At 58.8% G+C, this 27,968-nt stretch overlaps 1 protein-coding gene across 1 annotated transcript; it reads right to left on the bottom strand.

Moving 5' to 3' along the window:
- Positions 1 to 15: 15 nt before the first annotated feature.
- TECPR1 (tectonin beta-propeller repeat containing 1) lies at positions 16 to 27,477 on the bottom strand. The gene is made up of 25 exons (XM_069486553.1): positions 27,436 to 27,477; positions 22,688 to 22,934; positions 22,012 to 22,194; positions 21,646 to 21,768; positions 20,696 to 20,821; positions 18,952 to 19,126; positions 18,747 to 18,847; positions 17,663 to 17,764; positions 16,315 to 16,460; positions 13,515 to 13,981; positions 13,029 to 13,174; positions 12,128 to 12,283; positions 11,372 to 11,521; positions 11,109 to 11,266; positions 9,657 to 9,784; positions 8,527 to 8,629; positions 5,527 to 5,623; positions 5,350 to 5,429; positions 4,853 to 4,909; positions 4,254 to 4,434; positions 3,699 to 3,834; positions 3,016 to 3,108; positions 1,844 to 1,950; positions 1,630 to 1,749; positions 16 to 1,487 (listed from the first exon to the last, which is right to left on the bottom strand). The coding sequence occupies exons 2-25, from the start codon at positions 22,910 to 22,912 to the stop codon at positions 1,374 to 1,376; spliced, it is 3,474 nt and encodes a 1,157-aa protein (XP_069342654.1). The 5' UTR covers positions 22,913 to 22,934; positions 27,436 to 27,477; the 3' UTR covers positions 16 to 1,373.
- Positions 27,478 to 27,968: the final 491 nt, after the last annotated feature.

The following is a 27,968-nucleotide window of genomic DNA, read 5'->3' as shown; positions in this document are numbered from 1 at the left end:
GTTTACACTCTGGCGCAGATTTTTATTGAATAAAGCATCCGAAGGATGCTGAGCAGGTAAACAGTTGGTGCTTAGCAGTGAGAGAACACGTCACCCTGGAGAAAGGCAGAGTGACACCCTGAAGACAGGGAGTTACAGCAGGACGCACAGGGCACCGTTGCAGGGGACGAACCACAACGCCCACCCCCAGGACAACTGACACTGGAATGTAAACACGCAGCACGGGGTCATCGCCCAGGACTGGCCTGAGCCCCGCACCAGACACACCTGGCCCCACCCCCAGCAGCACCCTCCCCACCTTGGGAGGGGACCCCAGAGGAGAACTTTCTTAGAGTCAGCGTCTGGGTGACAGACACCGTGCAGCAAAATGGGATCAGATATAAACGCACAGCTGACCCCCTGCTGACGACGAAACAGGCAGGATCCCAGGAAGGCCAGTTGGTGACAAGTCCCTTCATTCCACCTCAAACTGAGCAAAGACAGGACTTGGGCTCCAATGACCTCCTAGGCAAAGTGTCCAGTGTAGGAAGCAAAGCCCCCAAACGGGGCACAATGGGATAAAAAGCAGCAAAGAAGTTGCTGGACAGGAGCCAGGGCCACTCAGCCAGGGCCTTCTTCCTCGCCTGGCCGGCAGGGCTCTCGCCCCGGGGTGCATAGGACAGGCTGGGGGTCTGTGTCCACATCCCGCCGCCAGCCCGGGCACAGTCTTGCTCCCCAGGACGCCTGCTGCCCCTCAACGTGATCTGATATCCGAGGGGCCCCTACGCCCCCCACACGTCTGGGGAAGGGGCTGTCTAGGGGCTGATGACGGTGACCCAGCACACAGACGCCATCTCCCGGCCCTGGGCAGCCTCTGTCCTCTTCCAGCCTCCCGGTCCGCAGCCCTGACCCACCCGTGGAAGAAGACACCTGCCCACTCAAGCCTTAGCTGTGAAATTAAACCCTCTTTGCAAGTCTTGCTCTGAGAAACAGTCACAGCTCATGACAAAGTGGCCCTGAGCCCCAGGCCAGTGTCTCTCGGGCTGGGGGGCGGGGGTGGCAGGCCTGGGTTGCTGCCAAGGGGCGGGCTCCAGGGGGCTCCTTCCTGGGCTCTCATGGAGGTGGGAAGGGCGGGGCCTCTGGAGGTGCAGCCCCACCCCCACCCCCACCCGTGGTGCTTCTCGCGGGGACACGTGCGGGGCATCCACGGAGCTTCACATTTCTGGGCTGTTTCAGCCAGTGCTTCTGAAGTAGCTGTGGCCTCGGGCCAGGTTCCCTCCTGAGCCCACCTGGGCAGTCCCCCCATGGCACACACTGCAGCACAAAAATGACTCAGCCTTGATCCTTCAGCCGGGCACCATCGGGCACCACCCGCATCCAGGAGCGCTGCGGCCTCAGCAGCAGGCGGGGCCTGCGGCCTCGTGCGGGGCGCTCGGCTCCTGCTCCCGGGATGAGCTCCGGGGGGCCCTGGTGGCATTGGCCCGGACAGAGATGTGGTCCCAGCCCCCCTGGAGGAGAGAGCTGTGTTACAGCGGGTGCCAGGGCTCCCAGGGGCTCTGCCTGGGGACCTTCCTTCCACCCCAACTGCCCCTGAGTCCCAGTGCGGGCAGTGTGACCACAGCCCTGGCCGGGCCAGCTGTCCCCACTCACCCCGATGCCGTAGTCCCAGCCCTGCCCGCTGGGCTCGTGGGGCTGCACGCCCGTGCGGTGACACACCGTCCCCCGGCTCAGACTGCGGCTGCCCTGGACTTTGTCGGCGATCACCCAGACCTGGAACACAGACCCGCTGAGGCCCGGCCCCCGCTGCAGTGGGATCGCTGGGGACCCGGGCACCCTAACACCCGCCACCCTCTGACCCCCTGACCTGGTCCAGGGGCCCCACAGACACGCTGCACACGTTGTTGGACACGTGCTCCCAGCTGGAGCCCTGCGGGTAGCTGGGCGTGATCCCCTGGCGACACCACAGGTTCCCTGTGGAGAGAAGCAGGTCAGACGCAAAGGCCGCCTCTGCCTGAGGCCCCAGCCTCGGGCCTCCTGCGGGGTGGCTGGGGAGGCTGGGGGCCTGGCCACCCAGTCAAGACCTCGGCCCCTGCTGTCCTCTCGCCTGGGCCAGCACCGCCCTCCGCACGCTCTGTGCCTCCCCGAGCCTCATAATCGTCCTATCGTGCCCGGCAGGGCTGGCGTCGTGATCCTCTTTCTACTGAGGTAGAAACTGAGGACAAAGAATTTTTAAACAAATAGAAAGGGAACTGGATATCTGAAGTAAACACCCTGGATTTCAGTCTTTTTTTCTTTTTTTTTTTTTCCTATTTTTAAGACAGGGTCTTGCTCTGTCACCCAGGCTGCAGTGCCATGGCGCAATCACAGCTCACTGCAGCCTCGAACTCCCGGCCTCGAGCGATCCTCCCACCCAACAAAGTGCTGGCATCACAGGCGTGAGCCACCTCGCCCGGCCTGGATTTCAGTCTTGATTCTACCTCTCCCAGCCTTCTCCTTATCTGCAACAACTCAAATACGGCAGGGAGCTGTCGAGAGCCCTGCCTGAGGTGACACGGCGTCAGGGATGGCCTCCTGTCCCAGGCCTGGGTGGAACCTTCTAGAAGATGCTCCTCGTGCAGGCCTTGCCAAGCAGGGTCACCCTGGCCTTGACGCTGTGCCATCAGCAGGTGCCCTCAGCCCCTGTGACACTTGGGGAAGGGGCTAAGTGCCTCTCATGGTGGTTACAGGTCCGTGTCAGGAGCCTGGGGCGGTGCTGCTCCATCCTGGGCCCAACCCCGGTGGCCTCCGGAGGGCTGGGCCTGGGCTGCAGCCATCTCATGGTCACTGAGATGGGCAGGTCACACCTGCTCAGTCCTGGCACCTGGTGCTCCACAGCCCCTAGGAAAATGTGGCCCAGAAAGGCCTGGATGCTTCTGGAGAAAGGGAGGACCCCCCCCCACCTCCTGCAGCCTGTCCAGCACGGGGGCCTCATCCTGTCAGGTGCTCAGGGACCCCGCAGCTCCCAGAGGGCCATGGAGGAACAGCAGAACAACTTGCCGTTTTCGTCCAGGGCGTACACCGACGTCTGCCCGACAGACACCTGCTTTAGCCTCTGTTTAGGAGGAGACGGGATGTGGTACCAGCAGTCACCTGCGATGGGAGAGCTGACTCAGGCCGCACCCTTGGGCCCAGACACTCACAGCCCGCGCGGCCTCCTCCCCAGCTCGCAGTGGGCCGCAGTCTCGAGCCCACCTGACCTGTGCCCTGCCGCCCACCCAGCACCCCGGCCTTGCCCTGGGCCCTCCGGAGGCCGCGGCGGGTTCAGACCCATCTCACCAGCATGGACACGAGGGCGCCCAGCCCGGCACCCCGTGGAGAGCCGGCCCCGGGGGCTGCCCTGCCAACCCCGGGCTGGGCCCTGTCTGAACACCCAGCGAAGAGCACGGCGGCACTGCCTGCTCCCGCACAGTCCCCAGAGTGGGCCACGCAGGGCGGAGGCACAAAGTGAGCCCTGGAAGGGGTGGGCAGGCCTGGCCAGGGCTGCCCTGTCACCAGGTGGTCCCTGTGGGACGAGGACACAGCCTCTGGGGATACCCTGGCTCAGCCCCGGCACCTGGTCCAAAGGTGACATTCAACAAACTTTTGTCAAGCTGAACTGAAAATGACAAGACCAACTAGCCAGTGCCCCCAACTCAGACATGTCCCTAACTTATCACAGCCTCCTGGGGGGTGGCACTCACCGGCCGGCCGGGAGGGGGACACAGAGCCCCTGTAGAAGGCGGAGCCGTCCCTCGCCACAGCCCACACCTGGTAGCAGGCCCCGATGGAGACGGAGGTGAAGGGCTGGTCGGTGCCCACGTGCAGCCAGGAGGAGCCCTGGGGACGGGAGAGGGGACGCTGAGGCGGCCACCAAGGTCTGGGTGACACAGGCCCAGCAGGTGGGCAGTAGGGAAGCCGGGGGCAGCCAGGGTCACACAGACCCAGCCCTGCCTGACTTGGCCCTGACTGTGGCCTAATGGTGGCACTTGCTGAACCCTCCGTTCACCTCATCTCACATGCAGGGAAAGCAGCAGCACGTGCACCTGACGACGGCAGTGTCCCCGGGCCTGGGCAGTGTCCCCGGGCCTGGGCAGTGTCCCCGGGCCTGGGCAGTGTCCCCGGGCCTGCCTGTTACCCTTCCCCAGGCCCCAAGAGGGGTGGGCCCCTTGCACCAACCTCTCCTCAGCGCCAGCTGCCCACGGGGCCCAGGGAGGCCCGAGCTCAGCCTGACTCCAGAGCTGGAGTCCTGCACTCACCGCGGGGTTGAGTGCGGACACGCCCAGGCGGCACAGCACGTCCCCCTTGTCGCTGACTGCCCAGAGCGCGATGCTGGGCCCATTCCTGTCTGTGCCTGGGCTCTCTGGGATGATGGACACGTCCCTGAGGGCGATGGGGGCCACCTCCAGCCAGGGCCCACTGGTCACCAGTTTGCATTTTCTGTACAGTGGAGAGAGAGCACAGAGGGGACCCTGACGTCACCATGCTGGAGCCCTGGGCACGAGGGAGGGGGAGGAGGGGAACAGCCTGAGACTGGGGGAGGCGGAAACTGGGGGCCAAGACCCCGAGAGGGGCCAGGATGAGTGCCTAGGGGTGGCTCCCTCCCCACCCCCGCTCCCCGCCAGGCCTGTCCTCTGTCCTTACAACTGGCCAAGCCTGCCAGTGACATTTCTCTTATTTGTTCTTGAAAACAAACTCTTCTGAAACCAGAGAGCACTGGGAGCCCTCGGGCGTTTCCTGGGCTGACATTTACTTAGACTCCACTTCCTGGCTTCTCGATCCCTCTCCCGCTGCTTCCTGGGAGTGAGGGCAGGGGAGAGAGGGAACAAGAGTGACCGTCACTGTGGCCCCACCTCACCTGGCCCAGCACCTTCTCCTGACAAAATCCTTCATGGTTTTGTACCCATGGTAAGAGCTGCAAGAGAAAGAAGATGAGATCAGGCCACTTCGTGGAAGTTTCTGGAAAGTGACCCAGCACCCATACTTTTTCTGCCCGTTACAGGGCACACAGCCTCAGTGTAAGCCACTGACGGGCTCAGAGGAGAAGGTGTCGCGGTGCATGATCCTTGCCCTGGGGACAGCGGAGGGGCGGAGGCCGAGGGCAGGGTTGATCCTGGAGGCCTGGCTGCAGCGAGGGGCCGGCCCTGGGTGAGCCACCATCTGGGGGCTGCTTCCTCCTCCCCAGGCCCTTCTGGCTCCATCGTCTTCTGACTGGACGTGACTCATGTGTCCCGAAGGGCCTGTCCGTGCCGTGCCTGCCGCCAGGCCCCAGGGCTGCGGCTGCTCACCCACCTGCCCCTGCGTGGGGCCAGGGCTAGCCGGGGCCGGGGCAGCACGACGCAGGGAGGTGCTTACGCGGGGAAGTCGCTGGCGTACTGCCACCCCTCCTGGTCAGTGCCCCCAGGCACGCTGAAATCCACACACCAGTCAGAAACCTGGGGACGAGCGAGTCAGTGAGGACGGGACCCCCAAATCCACAGACCGGGTCAGTTCAGGTGGACACCCCCTCCCAGGGGGCGACAGGGGGCTCACCCAGGTCCACTGCAGAGACGGGGGCTTCGTGTTGGCCTTGGTGCACTCCTGCAGCCCCGTGGCGTCACTCCACATGTACCGGTCCGTGGGCAGACCCCTGGGGCAGGAGGACAGGGCGGGCTGAGGAGGGAGAACCGAGAGCAGGCCTGCCTGGCCCCGGCACCTGTAACGCCGGTGGGGCCTGAAGGAAAGTTCCGGAGCACCAGCCCCAGGGCAAGCCGCCTCCAGACACTCTCACTCCCGGGGGTGACAGGCAAAACCAGAACTGCCCTGGGCAGGAGACCAACGGGGGTGATCCGTATCACCTGAGTGCTCCGTGCAGTGTGGAAGCCACCTCTCTTTCCCTTTTGCTACAGGTTGAACTGTGACCCCAAAATACGTCAAAGTCCTAACCCTACCTTCAATAAATAAGGAATGTAGCCTTATTTGGAAATAGGGACTCTGCAGATGACCATGTTAAGATGAGGTCCTCGGCCAGGCACAGTGGCTCATGCCTGTAATCCTAGCACTCTGGGAGGCCGAGGTGGGAGGATGGCTTGAGGTCAGGAGTTTGAGACCAGCCTGAGCAAGAGCGAGATCCTGTCTCTACTAAAAATAGTAAGAAATTAGCTGGACAACTAAAAATATATAGAAAAAATTAGCCGGGCATGGTGGCGCATGCCTCTAGTCCCAGCTACTCGGGAGGCAGGAGGATCACTTGAGCCCAGGAGTTTGAGGTTGCTGTGAGCTAGGCTGACACTATGGCACTCTAGCCTGGGCAACAGAGCGAGACTCTGTCTCCAAAAAAAAAGATGAGGTCCTTAGGGGGGACCCCTAATCCAAGATGATTGGGGTCCTCACAAGGGGAGGAAGTTTGGATCCAGGCACACATGGAGGGAGGCCACGGTGAGGACACAGAGCCCTGCGGCAGGCTCTCTCCCTCACGGCCCTGACAAGGAAGCCACCCTGCCCACACCCGGTCTGAGCCTTCCAGCCTCCAGAACCGAGAGACGATACACGTCTCACGCTCAAGCCACGCAGTCTGTGGTACTTTGCTGTGGCTGCGTCCTGTGTGGACGCTACACTCGGCTGAGGTGCAGGTTTTCGGGAGACCTTGGCAACGTGCATCAGCTGCCTTAGAAATGTTCACATCCTCTGATTTATGGGGCAAACAGAGAGACACAAATATTTACACACAAGGGAGTCCTTTACATTGTTCCGTGTGGCAGCGGAAGGTCGCAAACAATCTACACATTCACGACTGAGCGGAGGTCAGATTGGTCGGGTCCACCACGGGTATGGGGAGGTGGGGCTGTTGCAGCCACCATCGCGGGCCTGGCCTTGTCGCCCCCACGCAGACACATGCGACCACAGGGGCTGGCTGAGAGGCAACATGTCACGTGCTAACAGTGGTTACTATCTCTGGCTGGCAAGATTAGGGTCATCATGGAGTCTGTTCTTCATATCATTTGGTATTTATTTTGCCAATTTCGAAAATCAGGAAGGAAATCAATTGTTATTTCTTTATACAGCCTCAGACAGTTAAAATAGGAAATAAAAAAGTTTGTGCCATTTATAATGGTATAAAAAATATGAAATATCACCTAATAAAAGATGTCAGGACATTTACATGGCAAATTACAAAACCTCATTGGGAAGAAATTACGTAAATGGAGGTATGAAGTCTGTCCATGGAGTTAGAGACTTACTCGTGGAAAAGAACTGTTCTTCCCAAGAGACCTACAGATCCAAGATCTTCCCAACCAAGATCCCAACAGCTTTTAAGGACAACGACAACCTGCTTATAAAACTCATCTAGAAATGCTCTAAGAAGAGCCAAAACGCCATTGAAGAGAATTTGTTCCAGCTTTGAAACCTTCCTGTGGAGGGACGGTGACTTCACCGTGTGGATTGGTTCAAGGACACCAATTGCTCGGCGGGAGAGACCACCCTGGAACAGGCTGCTGCCTCTTGCTGCCTGGACACTTGTTGAAGACTAAGGTGGCACTTTGTAGTGCCAGAGGCAGAGGACAGTCTCCTCCATAAATGGTGTGAGTCACCAGACATTTAAGCAACAAGCAAAAACACAACTTGACCTCACGCTATCTACCAAATAGTCTAGGTGGGGGGCGGCAGTTCTCTGTTTCTGTACGGCCTACAAGCTGAGGGTGGTTTTTACATTTTTAAATGATTGAAAAATCGCCAAAAGAAGGCCAATGCTTTGTGACACGTGACGATTATGTGCAACTCAAATTCCAGTGCCCAGTAGAAAGTTTCACTGGGACACACACGTTCCCTTACTCGCTGCCTGTGGCTGCTTTCAAGCAACAACTGCAGAGGTGGGTAGTGGTGACAGAGGCCACAGGGGCCACAGAGCCTGAACTATTGCTATCTTTATAAAGTTTGCCGACTGCTGTTCCAGAAGACGGCAGAATATGTCCGATGCCTCCAGGTGACGAGATGTTGTGAAAGGATTTCTTAAAAGCCCTAAAACTTCATGAAAAGAAGATGACTGATCTGCTGGGTCACACTGAAAAACCAAAAGTCACCGCTAAGAGAGGGAAAAGGCAGACCACAGCACAGGAGCCGTGTCACCACCACCCGAAACATGTAAAGCACAGCAGTGGCTAAAGTCAGGGTGGCAGGTCTTGGGGACAAGGGGTTTGAGAGAGAAGGGCTGGGAAGGGGATGGGGGCAGGGAGGTTCCAATGTGCTGGTCTTTGACCTGGGTGGTGATGACACTGGTGATTGATTTGTGAGGACTCAGTGACATATATGTAGAGAGAGATATATACCACACATACAGATATGTACACGTATTTGCTTTGTGAACTTTGTGTGTTATACCTCTTAGTGAGTTTTTAAAATATGCATTCCACTTAAAGATTCAAGGGGGAAGGACCCCTCAGAGAGCAGTAAGATCCAGTCAGCTCCAGGCCACAGTGGGCGTTGCTGTCCCCTTTCCGTCAAGGCCGGGGCCTGACCCAGGCGGCACCCCGGCCAGGCACCCGCGCCACTCACCTGCTGGTGTAGCCCGTGACGGGGTTCCAGCGCTGGTTCTCATAGATGTACACGCTCTTCACGTCCGACTGGGTGTAGATGTTACTGGTGCTGCTGGCCAGGCCTGCGGGGACAGGAGGCTGCTGGGACCGACGCCGGCTGTCTGTCTGAAGCGCTGATTCCAGCATAGAGCAGGTGGGAGGGCGAGTTGGAGCCACGCCGGTGGAGGGGGCGAGCAGGCCTCCTGCGCTTATCTCGGGGGGCGGTGGGGGGGGGAGGTCCGGCCTGGCTTGGGTTTCTCTCCTCTGTGCCCTGATTATTCTGGGGTTGCGCAACCTCAATGAGAAGAACCTGCTGTGCATTAAACCTCCCATCCCTGCCACTCCTAGCACCCCCGGCTCATCCTCTGCTCTCCGCCACACCTCTTCTTCCTTGCCATCCTCCTCATTCACCAGGAAGGTGCGAGGCCTACCCAGCTCACTCCTTATTAGCAAAGGTACCTTAGACCGTTAACTTTACCTCTGTGAGCCCCAGTTTCCTCGCTTGTACAGTGAAGACGAAATTCTTGCCTCACAAATAGGAAAGTTGGTAAGTCTGCTCAGATGCACATTCCTATGGTCTTAGTGGACCACAGTTCTACAGGGTTAGCTGCTCCCCACTGTGGGGCATGTGGGCTGCAGCTTAGAACATCCTTTTTCAGTGTTTCTGCTTCCATTTTCTAGTAGGAGACACAAGGACTCCACCTCCCAGAAGTTGGGGGGCCCATGGGGCTTCAGCAAGCTCTGGCCCTGAAGGAACAACCCACCTAACCAGAGGCCAGAGCTGTGGACTCGGAATCAGGGGACCAGGGACTGGGGCTGCCCGACGCCCAGAAACTTCACAAACAAAGGGCCGGACAGCTGGCAGCTGCCGTTCTAGACTCCTCGAGGCCTCTGGCTCAGCAGGTGTGTCCGTGGGGATGGGTGGGAGGCGAGGCCTGGTCTGGGGCTCCTGAGCCTCATGGGTCGGCCCAGGTTGGCCCAGCCTGTGTGGAGGCTGGCAGTGGTGAAGGTCACCTGTCAGCCAGCTGCTAGCCGAGTGTGAACACTGGGACAGCCGCCCGGCGCCGGGCAGGGGAGCCAGGCGGGGATCCGGGCAGGGAACGCCCTCACCTTGGAAGCAGCCTCCGCCGTAGCCGCCCGTGTACACCCAGGCCGTGTGGTCGTAGCCGAGGCCCCACACCACGCCCTGGCCGTTGGCCTCCACCACCCGCAGGTGGCCTCCCATCTGCCGCCAGAACCTGCGAGGACGAGAGTGCGGCGGGAACCTCAGTGCCAGCTTCCCAACCTTCCGCTCACCACGGCCCTTTGTTCTGTGGCCTCCCCCAGACACGGTATTTTATAAATCCTCGTGTCCAAGTGGGTGGAATCCTACCCTGTGTGGCTTCCTCTTTTGTATCCCCTTTTGCTACAGAGCTGGCATGAGAGGGTCTCTCACGTGCAGGGGCCGCAGGAGCCTGTCCACCCAACCCCTGAGGTGACACGGATGGGCGTGAGGCCAGCAGCTGTTTCACGCCACCCCTTGGGGTCTGGGATGTGGGGATGGGCTGGCCAGTGACAGGTGCAGCCAGGCTTGAATGTCACGGCAGAAAGCAGGAGGTGACGTCTAATCATCTGCATGAGCGACAGTGTGGCCGGCGGCTGCCAGGGTGTCAGCAAGAGGCTGCCCTGCGACAGCGCTGCCTCCTAGGCAGGCAGAGTGCGGCTGGTGGTGGGTCAGCCCTCTGTGGCCGAGGCCCTGTCCCTGTCACCAGAGGTGGTCTGACTCACCCCCTCCTGTGGCCAGGGCTTCCTGGGCTCACGTATGTCCCCTGCTCCTGGCGTCTGCTGGTAACTGAGCCCAGGGCCTCCAGAGAACTGGATGGCCTGCTGGGCAGCCCCTCTGAGCAGGCCTGGGACAGCATCGTGAGCACTGGTGTCCCCTGCTGGGCCCTCCTCCTTAGGACTCTGTCACTCTTTCTCCAGCGCAACTTCACCCCCTCTGTGGCTTTCAGCGCCCTGACAGTGACGCCTCCCACATAGCGTCCAGCCCCGGCTGCCCACCTCCTGGTCCTCCGGATCCCATCTCCATGGGAGCCTGCTCCCGTCCTCCCAGCCACCAAGCTCCAAGTCCTCTCTCCTGCCTCACGCCCCGTGGACCTCAAATCCCACCATCTCTACCCAGAAAACACACCCCCAGCAGAACTTTCCCTTGGCCAGCAGCGACTCTCCCTCTCTGCCCCTGGGCCCCGGCCACCCTACACAGCAGGGGCTTGGTAGGAGTTGCAAGCCGAGTGCCAGGTCTGTGCCCTGGGCAGGCGGAGGGACAGCCCTGTCCTGGGACCCCAGGGGCGGGGGCGTGGCTGAGCCGGCTCATCTACTCTCCAGGCGCCTCCTGACACTCGGCAGCTGCCCAGCCCTCAGCCCAGCCAGGCATCTGGTTCTGCAGAGGGTTCAGGGCCAGGGAACCCGCAGTCTCTGGTCCCGTGTGGGCTGCGGTCCTCGGGGGCCTCCCCTCTGGAACCACGAGCACTGGGTGCTGGGGGAGGAGAAGCCCCGGGCCCCGTCCGAGCGCGGCCTACTCACATCTGGTCGCAGGGCAGTGGGTGCTCCTGGGCCTCCAGGTCCGGGCTGGGCTCGCTCACGAAGATGTCCCCCTTGCAGGTCACAGACCAGATGGCCTGCGGGGATGGGCGGCCGTGGACCTTCCGGTTCTCACAGCAGGATAGGCTGAGCAGAGCGAGCTGCCATGGCACAGTCACCGCTGGTCACCACTGGGCAGGCCAGGCTGGGCTGCCCAGAAATGGCCGTCCCCCAGCCCCGGCCCACGGGGACCGCCCCCCACTCACCCAGTCATTCATGTCCTGCTCGGTGGCGGCAGCCAGACGCACAGGCCACCTCTGCCGCGTCCTCTCGGGGGTGTACAGGGCAAAGGAGTGCTTGCCCTCACTGAGCAAGGGCACCAGCACCGTCACGTCATTGAGGAACACGTGGATGTACTGTTCAGAGAGTGGGCGCACGGGCAGGGCTGTCACCCGGGGCAGAGTGGGCCTCGGGGAGGTGAGCCCCCCACTGTGGGGGACAGACAGGGACAGGTCACCGTGATTCTACCGAGTGCAGCCTGGGCCTGTGGGTCTGAGTGGTGGCTACAAGGCCAAGCAGGTTCCAGCGTCAAAGCCAGACTCCGTGAACAGACGCCTCCCTGAGCCACCGCACCCGGCCGAGACGGCGACTGCCTGGCATGTGCCGGCTGTCGGGAGGGGTGAGAGACCATCTTCCCGAGCCTGATTTCTCCTCTGGAAAACCAGAGACTGTAAGCGGCTGCTCGGTCGGGGGGACGGCTCTGTGAGGCCGTGGGAGCCCCGGCACGCACCTGCCCACCGCTGGCAGGGCCCGAGAGCGAGCGCTTGGTAAACTCGAGACGTGGATCCTAGACTAGCCACCTCGGCCCAGTGTCCTAGGGCCACTCCTGCGCCCCCAGCCCTGTGTCCCCTCTCCTGGGAACCCTGCCCCTTGGGGATATCCCTCCCTGGGCACCCTCAGCCCCACACCCCTCTCCCCCGGCTCCTTCCCCAGTGGGGACCCCCTCCCCCCAGCCGTCTCACCTTCTTCTCCCCGTGGACCACGTAGTAGATGAAGAGGATGCTGTCCCGAGCGCCATCGTGCCCCGTGAACTGCTCCAGGGCCACACGGACGTCTACCCATTTGTGGGGCTTCCAGTCGCACCACCACTGCAGGGTCCCGGTCTTCACCCACACGGACTGGGTGTGGGCCCCAGGGCAGGGGGACAGTCACGGCAGGCCCTGGTCCCCCAGACCCTGGAGCCCCACTCCCAGCACCCCCAGTTCCACCTCTCACGCTAAAGACAACAGTAACGCCGTCGGACACCCGACGTGTTCTGGCTGGGGAAACTGAGGCTCAGGGAGGTTCTGGGCTGGGCCCAGTGTCACAGAGTGAGTCCGCAGCAAAGCTGAGACCCAAACCCTGTCCGGCCTGTGTCCAGAAGCCCGGCTTGGCCACTGGCTGGACGCTTCCGCCAAGCCTGCGCCAAGCCCCTGAAGGAGGCTGGTCATGTGCTCCGGGTGGGTCTCTGAGGGCCTGGGCAGGGTCGGCCCTGGGGAGGAGCTAAGGCAGCCCTCACCCCTGTGCTGACTTGTGTCAGTAAGACGATGCCTGTCTGGGCACAGAGCTGCCCTTTGCAGGGACAGCACGATGCAATTCCCCTTCCTTCCTGCCTCCCTCGGAGGTTGCGGCCACCTCAGGGTCCCCAGGGCCTACATCCCACCTGGAATGCAGTGGAGCCTGAACAAAAGTTCTCCAGGATAAAAGAATAAGCAAATGAATTCATTTCTTTATCCTTGAATCTGCCGTGTGCCCTGGGAGGGATGGACAGAGGGGTGGATGCACCTGTCTATTTCTTCCGCCCCACCTAAGAGCTGGTATACAGCAAGCATTCAGTGAATGCCTGTTGGAAAAAAATGCATCCAGGGACAGCAGGGTGCCCACCTGCTCCACGGCCTGCTCATAGTGCCGGAAGTTCTCCAGCTCCCGCTTGGTCCTCTCCGTGAGCTGCTGGAGGATCTGCTTCCTCCAGGCGGCGGTCTGGGCCGGCATGATGGACAGGGACAAGGTCTGCACCGAGGGGGACAGGCCTGCGGGCCGGCCAGAGCCTCAGCACACTGTCCTGCCTGCAGTTGGGCAGGAGGCCAGGGCTTTTATTCCCCCCCAGGATCAGCCTTTTCTTGCTAGAAAGCTACGATCTTTGCAGAATGCCCCGTGAGCCTCTCCCCACGCTTCAATCTGATGGGCAAGTTGCTGCCCCCTAACAATTCAGCCTAGAAAACAGTCACCGCTGCTAGGACAGGGGGCGTTCAGGCAGGACAGTGGGCCTGCCCAAGCCCCCAGGCCTTCTCTTTCTCCCCACGTCCCCCAGGAGCATCGTCTGGGACACTGGGCCCAGCCGATGGCCTCGGGCTCCACAGCAAGCCTTACCTGACTGGACAGCGAACCACTTGGGCACGGAGCAGGCCTCCACCGCGCAGCCGCCTCCCGACACCCAGGCCCACAGCCGGTGGTCGTCCGCTCCATAGGGCTCCTCCAAACCCAGGGGGAGGAGCCCTAAGGAGGAGAGGCCGGTGGTCTCGGGGAAGCTGGCAGCCGAGTGGCTGGGCACCTTCTTGGGCTCTTTCAGGTCAATATTGGTCCAGGGCAGCTCCGCAGGGGTGGAGGCCAGGCCAGGGCCGCCCTCAGTGGGGCAGGCATTCTCCATGGCACCCTCTGCAGTCCTGCCGGCCCCTGGGCCCGAGGCCAAGCTCTCCTTGAGGTTCCTGGAATTGTCCAAAGGCTCCACGGGGAGAGGCTGGCCAGGCCCTGGTCTCTCAACTTCCGAGGAGGCATCGGTGTCGCTAGGCGCCGACTCGCCACTGCCCCTCACCTCTTCGCCAAAGAAGCAGCCAGCACTGGGGACAAAACAAGCAGACCTGTCACTGCCTTGCAGGGGACACGCACTGCTGTCAGGCAGGCCTGGCTTCAGGGTGCTCCACCCTGGCTGCCCACGCGACCTTGGGCAAGTCCTGACCTCTCTGAGTGCCTGTCTCCTCTGTGCAACACACACGACCATACCTGCCTCCCAGGGAGTGGACCCCTGAGCACCCCTCAGACCAATCACATCAACATACCTGTGGGTTGAGATCCAGAATTAGGATTTTTTTTTTCACTGTGGTTAAATGCATGACGTAAAGATTCCTGCTTTAACCATGCCCAAGCACACAGTTCAGGGCATGTAGTACATTCACAGTGTTATGCAACCATCACCACCTCCTAGTTCCGGAACTTTCCATCACCTCAAATGGAGACCCCCATACCGTGAAGCAATCACTCCCCATCCTCCTCCCCGCCACCCCCAACTCCCCTGGCAACCACCGATCTGCCTCTGTCTCTGTGGACTTGCCTACTCCAGACATTTCATAGAAATCGAATCGTGGAATCCACATGTGGCCTGTCGTGTCTGGCTTCTCTCACTCGCGTGATGTGTCCAAGGATCATTTGGACGTAGCGTGCGTCAGGGCTTCCTCCCTCTCTGTGGCCGAGTGATGTTCCATTGCACCGTTAGACCACATTTCGTTCATCCACTGATGGACGTTTGGGCTGTGTCCACTCTGGGCTGTGATTAGTGTTGCCATAAACATCCATGTATAAATTTTTACTTGAACACCTGTTTTCAATTCTTTTGGGCACATGCCTAGGAGTGGCTTTGCTGGGTCACACGGTAATTCGACGTTTAACTTCTTGGGGAGCTGCCAGACTGCTCTCCACGGCGGCCGCACCATTTTACATCCCCCCAACAGCGCACAGCATTCCAGTGTCTACAGATCCTCACCAGTGCTTGTCATTGTCTTTCTTGCTGAGGATGGCTGTCCTGGTGGGTGTGATGTGGTACTGATTAAGGTTTTCATTTGCATTTCCCTAGTGACTAATGATCTTAGCATTTTTTTCACATTGACTATTTGTGTATCTTCTTTGGAGAAATGTCTATTCAAGTTCTTCGTTCTTTTTTAATTGGGTGGTTTGTCTTGTTGCGTTGTAAAACTTCTTTACATATTCTAGATACTAGACCCTTAGCAGACATAGGATGCGCAAACATTTTCCCCCATTCTGTGTCTTTTCACTCCCTTGATGGTGTTCTTTGATTCAGAAAAGTTTTTAATTTTGATGGAATCCAATTTATCTATATTTCCTTTTATTGCCTGTGCTTTTGAGGTCATATCCAAGAACCACTGCCAAACCTGAGGTCATGAAGATTTGGGATCACTAGTTTTTGAAGCTTCTCAGCTGATTCCAATGTGCCGTCCAGGTTAAGAACTGGCAGCTGAGGAGACTAAAGCCTCAGGTGAAACGTGAGCAAAGCCCTTCCCGGCTCCTCCCTGGCCCTCCGGGCTGACGGTGCGGCAGCGTGACGACCACCAAGCTGGGGGAGCAAAGAGGTATGGACCAGGGGCTGGGGAGGGTCCGAGGTGCAGAGCCAGGGCCCCACGTGCCGTCTCAGTCAGTGCTCATGACTGTGGGCACTTCTGCTGTAGAGCTGAGGTGTCCCCAGCTCCGACACCAAGTCACTCGTCTGTGCTCTCATGGCTGGTGGGCAGAGCTGGGACTCACCCACGCTCTTTAGACCCGTGGGTCCCAAGGTGAGGTCCCCAGGACTGCAGCAGTGGCAGCATGACCCGGGACTTTATTGGAAACAAAAAATCTCAAACAGAAACTCTGGGCTGGGGCTTGGGACTCCGTGTCTGAAGGAGCCTTCCAGGCGACTCTGGCGCACACCAAGTCTGAGACCACTGCTCCAGACAAGAGACCCTCCATCGTGCCCTGGCTTCCCTTTCAGAGGGGCCTTAGAGTCCATCCCACAAACAAGCCGTTTCTCTCCCAGATCTTCTGAACCAACAGACCAGCCCTGCTCAGGTGGGTCCTGCCTCCTTCAGGACACCCCAGCCTCAGTCTGCCCCCAAGTGCGGCCCAGGGTGTCCAGTGACGCCACCGTGCGGCGGCCCCAGCTGCCCCCAGGGCCCCCTCTCTGGAGCCGAGGTGTCTGAGCAGCACACCAGGCACAAATCTGAGAGCAGGAGGCTGCAGCCCTTAGTGGTTCTTGTGGGCCAGAGACCGATTTTATCCTGCCTGGGACAAGACCCATCACCCTGCCAAGGCCAGGTGGCAGCCTCCTCGGGACACTGCCCTCCAAGGCCACAGACAGCCTATCCCTGGCCCAACTCCTCCACACTCTGCCACCCAGGATCACCTTAGGAGACTCGATGAGCTGCCGGAGTGTGACCGGTCACACTCTCGGGCTGCGATGATGGCCTTCCATGTCTTTCCGCTGAGCTCGCTGGGGGTGACGCCCTGCCGGAAGTACATGGCTCGGTCCTCGCAGCCGATGCCCCAGACCTGGAACAGACAGGGCGCTGCTCGGAGGAGGCTAGTGCAGGCCTAGGGGCTACTCTCACTTGCTGGGAGTGCGGGAGTAGGACGGGGGCCAGAGGATTGTGCCACAGAGCTAGAGGACACATCTGCAGACACAGGCAGGAGCTGCCACGTGCGGGGGGTGCGCGTATGAGTTTGTGTGACGGCTGGGAGATCTGTGGGGCGCTGTGCAGAAGTGGAGGGCACACCAGCAAGCTCAACAGAAGCAGGGACCCGGTCCTGGCTCCCTGACCCAGGCAGACCCAGGGCTTTGGGGTGACAAGATGCAGAGGTGGTGGTGTGGCTGGTGGACCCGGTGCCGGGACATGAGGTCCTCCCACGTCTCTGTCTTCCGCGTGGCCTGTGTTGGGAAGCTGATCCCCAAGTGAACCTAAAGACGGTCCTGCTCTTTTTAAAGATGCAAAATAACCTCGTCGATTCTGAACTCATTCTCCGGGAAAAGCATGGCTGGGCCGGTGTCCTACCCTCTGCCCTTGGGTGCTGGGGAAGGAAGGTTTGCTCAGGGGCCAAGGTGGCCTTGCTGGGTGGGCTGTGGCATCTCTATCACTTGGCCAAGGAAGGCTGAGCCAGTCACTGCCTCGGGCTCAGCCCCCTGGGCACCAGCAGGCACCTGTCCTGCACCAGCCACTGTGTGCTGTGTCACCAGGGTGGGTGGCAGGAGTACATGGCAGTCGAGGGAAGCCCGGCACCCTGGAAAGAGCTTCCAGTGCAGTGTGACAGGGTGTGGGTGTCGCCTTCACAGCAAAGGCTTCATCCTCTGAGTCTTACAGCTGCCCAAACCTCACCATGTAACCAGGCAGGCAGTGCTTAAATAAGCAGCACCCACAGAGCCAAGGGTAGGAGACCAGCTTTGTCCTTCAGTTGGTGGCCAACCCACCTGACTCAGCCCAGACGTTTCTCAATGAAACCTTCCAGTCTCCAAGACACTCCCCGCTGATCCGTACTCATTGCTCTGAGGGTCCTTGGGGACTGACCCAGGGGAAAGCAGGGGCTCCGGCACGGTGGCAGATCCAGCCCCCGAGGCTGGAAGTGTGCGGAGGTGCTGGGACCCCCACTGTGCCACCAGCACCAGCCCCCCTCAGTGGGAAGGGACAGTGGGACACCTGGAGGCTCCCCCCCCCACCCCCCATCCCGCACCGTTTCTGAGCTGCGACCCCAGTGCACACCTGGTCGTTGAGGCCCACGTTCACCATCGTCATTTCTCCCACCATCTCGATCCAGCTGGTGCCGCAGGGGTTGTGAGAGTTGACACCTCTTCGGAACCACACCTGGGAAAGTCAGAAATAAACATGCCTCCCTGGAGGGCCACTGAAACAGAAGGGATTGTTTTAAGACTCAGGAAAAAAAAATGAATAATTTGATCCTTTGGTGCATGCCACAAATGAGCAGGCCACACGTTTACATGTTTAGAGAGGACGCCTATGAGCACGTCCCTCTTCCCACACCCTGGCCGCATCCCGTTCTGTGCTTGGCACCATCCCCACCCCACCCCGAGGGCTGGGGGTCACCTGGCCTCAGCCACACCTGTCCTGGCAACTCCCCACCGGTTCTCTGGCCTAACGCTTGGAAAAGGCCACTTTATTGAACCAAGTTTGCCTCTGTGGAAGGCAACAGCCTTAATGATGTTATCTAGGAAAACTATTTCTTTAAACTTATTATTGGAATAACCTATTTTGGGTCTATTCTTAGTGCTTCATAAAATAGTCTCAGTAAAGCTAACTTTGTTCACACCAACTTGTAAAAATACACACAATTCAACCCTATTTTCCCCAGGCCTACCTGTGGCTTCACGAGTCACCTGCACGGATCCAGCCCCCCACCCCAGCCACAATGCGCTCCCTCAGGGCTCGGGAACCCCCCCTTGACGTGTGGCTAGAGAGAAATCACATGATTCTGAAATTGGCTTATGTTACCGGACCAGCCTCTGACAAAATACAAATGACACCACCGAGTAGGAGAACGGGGTGGCATTCAGTTAACTGGGGTGTCAGTAAATTAGCTTCTGACGACTTGAAACGTTGTGGCCTATTACGTGATAAATGCAGTGGCGGCACCTTGGTACGGGGTGTGGGTGAGGGTTAGGGAAGATTTCACAGCGCCAGACATCCTGGAGATGGACAACGATTTTAGCGACATAAAAGCACGTGGTGCTTGGCTGAGGCCGGATTTGTCGAAAAGGGTTCAGATCACACTCCCATGAACAAAAAAAAACAGCCTTCGACAGATCCAGTCCCAGCGTCCCTGTCTTACCTTCCGGTCTTTGGTGACAGCCCAGACCACGCCGACTCCCACGGAGACATGCATGATCCCGTTTTCGGACCCCGGAGCCTCCACTACGGACCAGCAGCTTCCTAGCAGCCCAGAGAACCCCAGGCGGCCTCCATCAGCCCAGATGCGGGGCAGCGAGTGCCCCCTTCCCCCGGTGCAGGGCGAGGGCCGGCCCTGGGCTGCCCACCTGTGGGGCTGTTCCTGCTGATTCCTTCCCGGACCAGGGCCTGCCCCTCCCACAGGGTGGCCCACAGGAGGTCGTGGGGCCCACAGCTGATCTGGACCACCTCCCCAGGGGTGTCCACCAGGGACCAGGATGAGCCTTCGGGGTTGGAGTGGCTGACGTCCTCCCTGTACCACACCTGCGAGGCGAGAAGAGGGCATGGCACTTGCGTCACACGTCCACACTGGGGCTGGGGGCCGGAGTACCCGGACTGGCCAGGTCTGGTTCCCAATCCCCACTGCCTTCAGAGTTAGAGGACGCTCCCACTCCGGCAAAGAAATGCAAACCCTGGACCTCAGCGTCAGAGGGATAGACTTGTTCCGTCCATCTGTGTGTGAGAACCTGACGCCACAGGAGCAGGTCCCCACGCTGCTCCCGGCCAGCCCGTGCGCCCTGCGCCCCCTCATGGTGATGTGCTCTCAGGACACCCGTCTCTACGGGAAGCCGGCGAGGGTGGCTAAATGGCAAAACCCCCAAACCCCGCTCGCACAAATGACTAAAATGTCTAGTTCTTTTTCTCCTTAAGTGAGTAGTTAAGATTGAGCAACTTGCTCGTCTCATCCAAACTGGCTCATTTTATCTGGAGGAGGCTGCACATCACTTGGGGTCCAGGAAGGGCTGGTGACCCCCTTCAGAGAGCTGTCCTCACACTGGGGAACTCTGACCTCCAATCCTGCCACGGGTCCCCCAAAACTGGCCCCCCAAAACTGGCCCGGCAGGCCCAGGCCTGGGAAGCCGTCCCGCTGCTGCCGGGTGGCGTCAGGGCCCATCTGTCTCCCCGGCTACTGTGGGAGCCTACGGTCCTGGTCCGACCTCTTGTGGACCACAGGTGTGGCACAGGGCAGCGTGTCGCACAGCTGACGCTCGGGGACACAGACACTGTTCCGTGGCCCCTGTTCTCCCCTGTCTCCGGATCCAGGTGGGCATGGCCCCTTGATGGGGGCTCCATCCCGGGCCAGTTCCCTACTCTGTCCGACCCCCTCCCTCCACCCTTCAGCACGGCTCGGAGGAAGCAACTGTGGTTAGCCTAAGCCCGGGCCACATGTGACCCGCAGGTGAGCCTGCTAAAAAACCCTGCTGTGACTGTTCCAAAGTCGACTGGAGAACTGTGGTCAACCTGCGGTAAGAGCGACTGAATAATCACAAAGTGCAATTTAAAACAGTGACGGGAGTGCTGGGTCACCTGCGCTCGGGGCCGTCTGCGCCACTGCTGCCGTCGGGGTTGGCTTCGTTCCTGTGCTTATTTCACACATTCCCTGAGAAAAGGATCTCCTCTCTCTAGACACCCCCAGACCCACTATCCAGCCGCCGCACTCCTGGAGACGGTGTGGGAGGCGCCGCAGGAGCCAGCGGGGCGCTCGGCAGCTGTCTGAGGCGGTAACACTGATGGCGCCTGAGCCCAGGGTGGGCTCTGACCAGTATGCTGGGGGCTCAGAGGAGGGACAGGCCAGGACCAGGCATGTGTGGGGGACAGAGGCTTCTGGGAATCGCAAGACCTAGGGTCCACACAGCAGATCCCCAGGAGTGGGGTGTGGCAGTCCTGTCACCTGCCTCCTGAGCAGAGGCGAGGAGAATGTCTCAAAGGCAGCTCTCGCCCCGCCTGCATCCCTGGGAGGCCACCCGGGCCAGCTTCTCTCCCGCCCACCCCCCGCCACCGTGACCAGCTCCCACGGCCACCTCTCATCCTGGGCACAGGGTCTGGCCTTACCTTTCCCTGCACAGACACGGCCCACACTGACAGGCGGCCCGAGGGCTCCTCCGTGATCTCCCACCCCCCCACGGAGAGGTCATTGAAGGGGTCAGGCAGTTGCTTGGGGTCGTCCTTCGAGGGGATCTGAAACAAGGAGGCAGGAGGCAGGGGCAGTCACTTCCTGGGCAGGACCCCTCCCTGCCCGCCTCCCCTCTGGCCTCCCACCCCCAGCTTGGCCCCCAGCTGCCTGGCTTCACAGAGAAGGCAGCACCAGGACTGCGGCTTCTTGGCCCTGGGTCCCCTCTGCCCTGTTCTATCGGCCGCTAGGCCTGGGCCACTGTCCCCGAGTGGTCACTGCTGGTCCTGAGTGGAAGGTAGACGCACCGCAGGATCTCAGCTCTGGGCTTCCCAGTGACCTGGCCGCTGTGACTCTGTTTCCACCGTAGAACGGGGCTGATGACAGAACACGGCTCTGCCGCTGGCTGGCACCCTGCTATCCCAGTCCCAGGACAGCCAGGCCGGGCTGGCGGCCCCACCTCAAGGCCATGGGCTGTCCAGCGAGGTCTGGTGAGTGCCTGCGGCCTGCTCTCACTCGGCCCAGGCCCCGCCTAAGTGGGGAGGTTCTCCAGGGTCATAAGAACACTAGAGCCAGAGGTGCTCCCTGGGTGGGGGAGGGGAGGACGAAGTGCCAGAGGGAGGCTCAGCCTGGGACAGAGCAGCTCGGAGATCTCAGTCAGAACAAGTTTTCTGTCATCCTGGGCCACAGTCTGGCTGGGTTCCTGTGTGGCTGTCTCCCAGATGAAGGGATGTGCAGCGCCATGGTATTCCAGGGATAGGAAACAGCTCAGAGGCCAGGTCCCAGAGTGGGGACAAGCCTTCATGTGACCCTCCTACCAGGCCTTGCTGGCCCCAGTCCCCCATCTATCTTGGCCCTGTCCTGCCCCTAAGCCACACTCAGGTACTGAGACCTTGGCCCAGGCGTCCCGGGACTTGTATCTCCTATACCGGATCCACTTCCGCCGCCGCACGCAAGAATTCCACTTCTTGTCTCGCGTGTAGGTGGCAGGAAAGTCGATGGCATATGTCCACCCCTGAAACACCAAGGTAGGGGCACTGTGAGCCTCCAGGGGGAAGGAATTTGAAAAGCTAGGGAAGGTGGGGAGGAAGGAGAGGAAGAGGAGGGAGTGAGCCAGCACGAAAATCCCAATCCCCATTCCGTCACAGCAAGCAGAGGTCAGACACCATGGGGTGTTAGGGACAGCAGCACAGGGGCCCGGTGAGCCCAAGGCACCCCCCAACCCAGGGCAGCCACGGTGGGCACTGAGTTCACCTACCCCTTTCTCCGTGGGCTCCCCTCCAAAGTTCTCATCCACGTACCAGTCGGACTCCCACTCCCAGTGCGGTGAAGGCAGCGCCACCCCATCCAGCGGCCGGTGCTGGAGCCCACTCACGTCGCTCCACGGCCACCGGTCGCTCAGCAGGAGCTTCTCGCAGAAGCCGCCCATGGGGTTCCAGCGCTGAGGGCCGGGGACACAGAGACAGCCTTGGACCCAAGCCTTCCAGAACAGTCCCAGGCAGGCAGGGCCTCTGCGGGGCCAGCAGACCCTGCCCAGCAGAGTCTGGTCCTGCTGGTCTCCAGAATGGGAGGTGAGCAGAGGGCTGCTCAGGGCCGAGGATCAGGGACCCCGTGCTTCTTCATCATGGCAAGCACATCAGCACAGCTCCAATGGGCAGAGGACCCACCCGTCAGCCACAGTGCTCCCGGGGGGGCTGGGGGGGGCAGGCAGGGGAGGACGACCTTATCCTAGGCTCCTGGACATCACCCGCAGCCCGCTCCAGCCCCACAGACCCTGGACGCTACACAACTCGGAATTAAGTACGAGGAAGGAGATGCGTGAGGGAACTGGCAGGGAGCCGGCGGCCTCTGTTTCTCTTCTGCGGTTCATCACGTTAACCAATAACCCAGCGAACCCGCCAACCCAGCAACTAACTCCAAACGCGCAAGGCTACCTGATTCTCATAGGCCTCCTCTCGGCGGCGGATGGGGACATCGCTGGCGCACACGTACACGTAGACCTGGTTGTCGCAGGCGATGCCCCAGCAGCATTGCGTGGCTGCGCTGACCCGCTTGAACTCCAGCTGGCCATCCTTGCACAGCTCCCAGTACTGGCCGGCCGTGGAGAGCGTGTACACTCTCCCAAACAGGTCCACCGCCCACAGCACCGAGTTGGGCATGGCGGCAGTGGCTGGAGGAACGCTGGTGGCAGGAAGACGAGAGTCAGTGTCTCGGCTCCCGGCCCAGGGGACATCAGGACCAGGTGGGTGTGACTGTCTCATGCCATGGATGGCAAAATGAGGTCCAAGGAGGGGGGTGAGTGGTCACCCCACAAATCAGAAGCAGAACCTGGTTTCCAGTGTAGATTCCTTTTTCTTTCTTTGCCTTTCCTTCCCTCTATTTTTTTTTTTTTTTTTTTTTTTGAGACAGAGTCTCACTCTGTTTCCTAGAGTGCAGTGGCATCATCGTAGCTCACTATAACCGCAAACTCCTGGGTTCAAGTGATCCTTCTGCCTCAGCCTCCCGAGTAGCTGGGACTACAGGCACATGCCACCACACATGGCTAATTTTTCTATTTTTGGTAGAGACGGGTCTCACTCTTGCTCAGGCTGGTCTCAAACTCCTGATTCTCCCAGAGTGCTAGGCGTGATTACAGATTACAGGCGTGAGCCACTGCGCCCAGCCTTCCTTCCCTCTAATTATGGGTATTTTTAAAAACATACAGAAAAGTACAGGGGAAAAAAGGTAACATCTAAGTACCTACCTCCCCAAATTTAATGAATATTATCATTCTGTTACATTTCCTTCAGATCTTTCCTTTCAAAAGAATAAATGAAAGCTTACAGATTTAGTTGAGTCTCAAAACATACAACTGTCCCGCTGCTGTCCCAGGGAGGGCAGGTCTCTCCCCCTACGCTGCCCTCTCCCTGCTGACGGCATCCACAGGGGCCTGGCATCCCAGCCAGAGCCTTTCTGAGTCCTGCAGGAGCCACATGACCATGCAAATTCAAGGATGTAAGGGTGCTCTCTTGATCCTACCTGAGTGACTGCCTCCTTCTCTCCCCTATCTCTCTCCTGCCATTCTCCACTCCTTTCCTTTTCTCTCCTCTTTCTTTGTGCTTTGTAGGGGGTGGCCCAGGCTGCTGCTAAGCTCTGCCACTGACCACCCCCCACCCTCAGGCCTGACACTCCTGGGGCTCCCTGGGGTGTCATTTCTGGAGCCCTGGCTTCTGGTAGGAACAAGCTCCCTGTTAGGTCCGGAGCCGAGAGAGAGACACACGAAGCCTGATGTGTAGCAAAATGCTGTTTATTTTGAGCATCTAGGTGCAGATGGGTGGAAGCTGAAAAAAGCATCCACGAGAGAAAAGGGGAGAGTCTTGGGTTTTACAGAAGGTTTCTCTGGGGGGAGTAAGTGGGCCAGAACAGCTGCTTGTAATAAATTCTTTTTCAAACAACCAGCTCCTAGGACCCCTGCCCCAGTCACATCCATCCTTCAGCTCCGGAGTTGTCCTTATCAGGAAAGCTAGGGAGGGACAGACTTTATTCCTATGGTGGGGGGGGGGATGCTGGCTGCAGCTGTCTGTTAGATTTACGACATCTGGGGACTCTCCAGTCTCCTGAGGCTATTGTTTTGCAAGCCTAAGTTTTGCATTAACCGCATTCTGCACTATACATACTTTTTGGGTTCCTATCTGGAACAAACCTAACCCTCCCTACCATAGCAGGGCCACACGGCCAGACACAAGGCAGACAAACACCAAGCGAGCAGCCAGAGGAGGACAACGGGGCAATCACAACAACAAGCTCTGCCTGACAGGGCGGCTCCCACATCCAACCCTGGAACACTGCCCTGGGGCCAGAAGAGAGGAAAGAACCTACGGATGAGGGTGTGGCCAGTCTTGTTTGAAAACCGGAGCTACCAGGAGACAGTTTATTTAGGTGCCTGGAGGCTGGGGCCAGAGGCACGTGGGCACTTCAGAAGGCAACGGTAAGGACAGCAGAGGATGGAACGCAGCTGAAGATAGGAGCATCTGCCATGGGCAAAATTGGCTCTTTGGGAACAAAGTGTATCTTACAAACACCAAGAAGACAGAGTGCAGGTTGAGAAGGAAGCGATGGAGGAGAAAAGGAACAGGAAGACGATGGGAAACAGAGCCAAAAGGAACAGGAAGACGATGGGAAACAGAGCCGAGCTCTGGGAAACACCTACAACAGGAAGTGGAGAGAAACAATAGGAAGTTGACTCTCTAGTTCCCCCCCCCCAAAACCCCCACACACAACAATAGGAGGGAAACTGACCAGCAGAATGGAGCAAGCCAGCGGGGAAAGAGCCCCTGGCAGAAGAGGTGACCTCCTTAACCTCAGGAGTACCAGCATCCATCAAACAAACAGGAAAAACAGAACACGAGTCTTCTGGAGCCATTTGAAAACCAGCATCTGCATCCAGATGCCTGAGTTGGGACCCCTGGTAACTCCCAGCTACCCCTTTATTCCTCCCTGGTCAGGGTCCCTCTGGCACCTTCACAGTAGCTAAGAGTACCCAAGCTGCTTGGACCCAGACTGCCAGTATTCAGGTCCTGGCTCCATCACTTTCTAGTGCCACCAAAAGCTAACTAACCTCTCTGTGCCTTGATTGCCTACTCTGTAAAAGGCAGAAAGGAATAGTGACATACTTACCTAGTTGTGAGAATTAAATGAGATAATACAGGCACAGAGCTTTTAATGAACAGTGTTCAGTAGCCAGCAAGAACTCAATGAATGTTACTCATGTCACCTGGCATTTTCACTTGGCATTATTTACTTTTTACTTGGCATTTGCTGCCACAAACAGCCATTTATCTGCCATCTCTGAAGAAATCCCTGCAACTCAAGTCTCTTTCTGGTTAGCCTTTCCTCACAACAGCGCTCTGCAAACAGTAGGTGTTGATGCAGCATTTAAGGATAATCAGCACCGTGTACCTTCAACATACTGCCAACTCTCTAAGACAGAAATAATGCTCCAGGGAAGCAAAATGTCATGAATTACTTTTAAAGTAATTTAAAGTAATTATTTTTAAAGTAAGGTCATAATTGGTAGATAGATAAGTGATAAAGCAAGTATAGCGAAATGTCAGTAGTAGAAGCTAGGTGGTGGATATGGGGATGTTCACCATACAATGCTTTCAACTTGGCTGCATGCTTGAAAATCTTCAATAAAATGTTGAGGGGAAAGTAAGATTTCTTTTTTAAATGTAGGTTTCTGTGGTGTCATTTTAATATAAGTTAGTCTTCAAAGATAGCTCACAATTCACCGTGTAAGTAGCCAGTTTAGTTAGGCTCAGTCTGCAGGTTGAGCTTAAAGAGTGGAGACTTTGACTTGTATTTAAAACACTTTCCTTCAGAGAAATGACTAAGCAGTAATTTCCCTAGAGACATAATTGAACCTTCTGGGCAGTTAATGGAAGAAGACTTTGCTGCAAAGAAAGAATGGGTTGGGGACTGTGTTTTACAAACTCCCTTAAGAGTGGAGACCCAGGCACCAGTCACTTCCCAGCTAAAGGTGACACAAGGTAAACATCCTCGGTGAGACACACCTTTCTGCCTCTGCCAGGATGCTCCCCCACATCCTCATGTGCCACTTCCTGGCAGTGAACTCATCAGGTGACCCGTCCAGGCTCATTGGGTCAGAGGACTCTTGAAAGGAGGGTTGGAACACAAAATCCCACGATTCTGGCATCCTGGGACTTCTTTGTTTTATAGGGGTGAAAGGATGGGGGGACATCATCCAAATAAGTAACCTCTAATTTGCCAAGAATATCGACAGAGTGAATTTGAGTTGACTCTTCAGTCATTCTGCTAAGAAGACCTGCTCACCACCCTCAAAGCCATCTATCGTTCTGCACCAGTTTATTCACAGATCCTTTCAGTGACCAACAAGTGCCCAAGGGAAGGGGGGCACAGATGTGGTAGGAGGGACACAGTACCAAGGAAGCTCCACAAGCATTTGCTTCCTCTCAGTTGGGCATTAGGAGTTCTTCCTAAAGGTTTCTTATCACACTGTCACCCACCCGGTGTGCAAGCAGAGAGAGCACTGCCTACTAAGGTAGCTTGCGGCTTCCAAATGCAGGGTCTGTTCAAAAGTGACATCAGAGTTCAAAGAAGTGGGTGAAGCAGTAGAACTTGCATGGTAATTGAGTCCTTCCTGAAGAATAGGGTCTGCCCGGCCCCACTGGGCAGGAAGTGTCCTGAGTCAGCCTGGCTTTCGTCCCAGTTCTGTGCACTTGGGTGACAGGTGGGCCCCCTGCACTGCCACCAGTAGCATATGTCGAAGCCGGAGGACTGGGCCCTGACCATCTGCCCACACTAATCCCAAGACAAGAAGATTTGCTCCCACCAATGCCCAGGAAGAGGGCTAAGCAGGCCCGTTGCAGCTCGATTCTCTAAAGCAACCAAGCTCCAGTGATTATCAAATCACTCCAGTCCAAAGGCTGTAGTGGGGGCATCCCCTGAACCCGGCCGCTAAGCCGGCCTGTGGGCGTACCAGGGCGGGAAGTGGGCGGCACCCTCCAGGTGCGCAGGCAAGAAGGACAAGTATAGTCCCTCCCTGCGAGTCTCCAGGTGAACGCAGTGAGGATTACGGGGAAGAGGCGCCGCTGCCCTCCGCCGCCGCAACCTTTCCCACTGCCCTGCCCGCCCGGCCGAGGGGGAGCCTCATTGCACTCACCTGGGCCGGCGCCCGGCGGGGCGGAGTCGCGGTGGTTGCTCCTTGTCGGCCGGGCTAGCAGGCCGGCCCTCCCCCGGCCCCCGGCGAGAGGGCAGGCCGGAAGCGGCAGTCAGGCCGGCGCCCATTGGCCGACCTGGCCGTGACGCAATGGCCTGGGGCGTGCGATTGGCTGCGGCGCGGCGAGTCAGCGCGGCTTTGGGGTCGCGGCTGGGTGGCGCGCACGCCCACATCCGGGGTCGCGCCAGGTGGGTGAGGAGTTGTGGAGCTAGTTCACCGCGTTCCCCTGGGCGAAGCCGGCAGTTCCCTCGCCGCCCCCAAGCCCGGTCCACAGAAGCGGAGCAGGCGGTGTGGCCGCGGGCCCGCAGGCGAGGAGAGGGGGCGGGCGAGCGGGAGGAGCGCCGGCGTGTGGGCGCTCGGCCTGGGGCATGGAGAGGAGACACGAAACAGGTGTCTCAGGGGTCTCTATCGAGCTGAAATGTAGCCCTTAAGTACCTAGACTTAAAGCTTTACTCTTCTTGGGAGGAATCTGGGAC

This window comes from Eulemur rufifrons, chromosome 14, assembly GCF_041146395.1.
Source record: "Eulemur rufifrons isolate Redbay chromosome 14, OSU_ERuf_1, whole genome shotgun sequence".
NCBI lineage: Eukaryota > Metazoa > Chordata > Mammalia > Primates > Lemuridae > Eulemur > Eulemur rufifrons.
Note: the sequence above shows the minus strand (reverse complement) of the source record. Positions and strands in the feature narration are given on the sequence as shown.

Excerpts from the sequence above, each read along its gene's own strand:
- TECPR1 (XM_069486553.1), bottom strand. The coding sequence starts at position 22,912 with ATGCCCAACTCGGTGCTGTGGGCGGTGGACCTGTTTGGGAGAGTGTAC. Across the intron at positions 1,951-3,015 it reads GTACGCCCTGGACGAAAACG|GGAACCTGTGGTGTCGCCAG; the intron begins GCAAGTTGTTCT and ends TTCTCTCCACAG. Across the intron at positions 1,750-1,843 it reads CTGTGGGGCCCCTGGACCAG|GTCTGGGTGATCGCCGACAA; the intron begins GTCAGGGGGTCA and ends TCTGTGTTCCAG.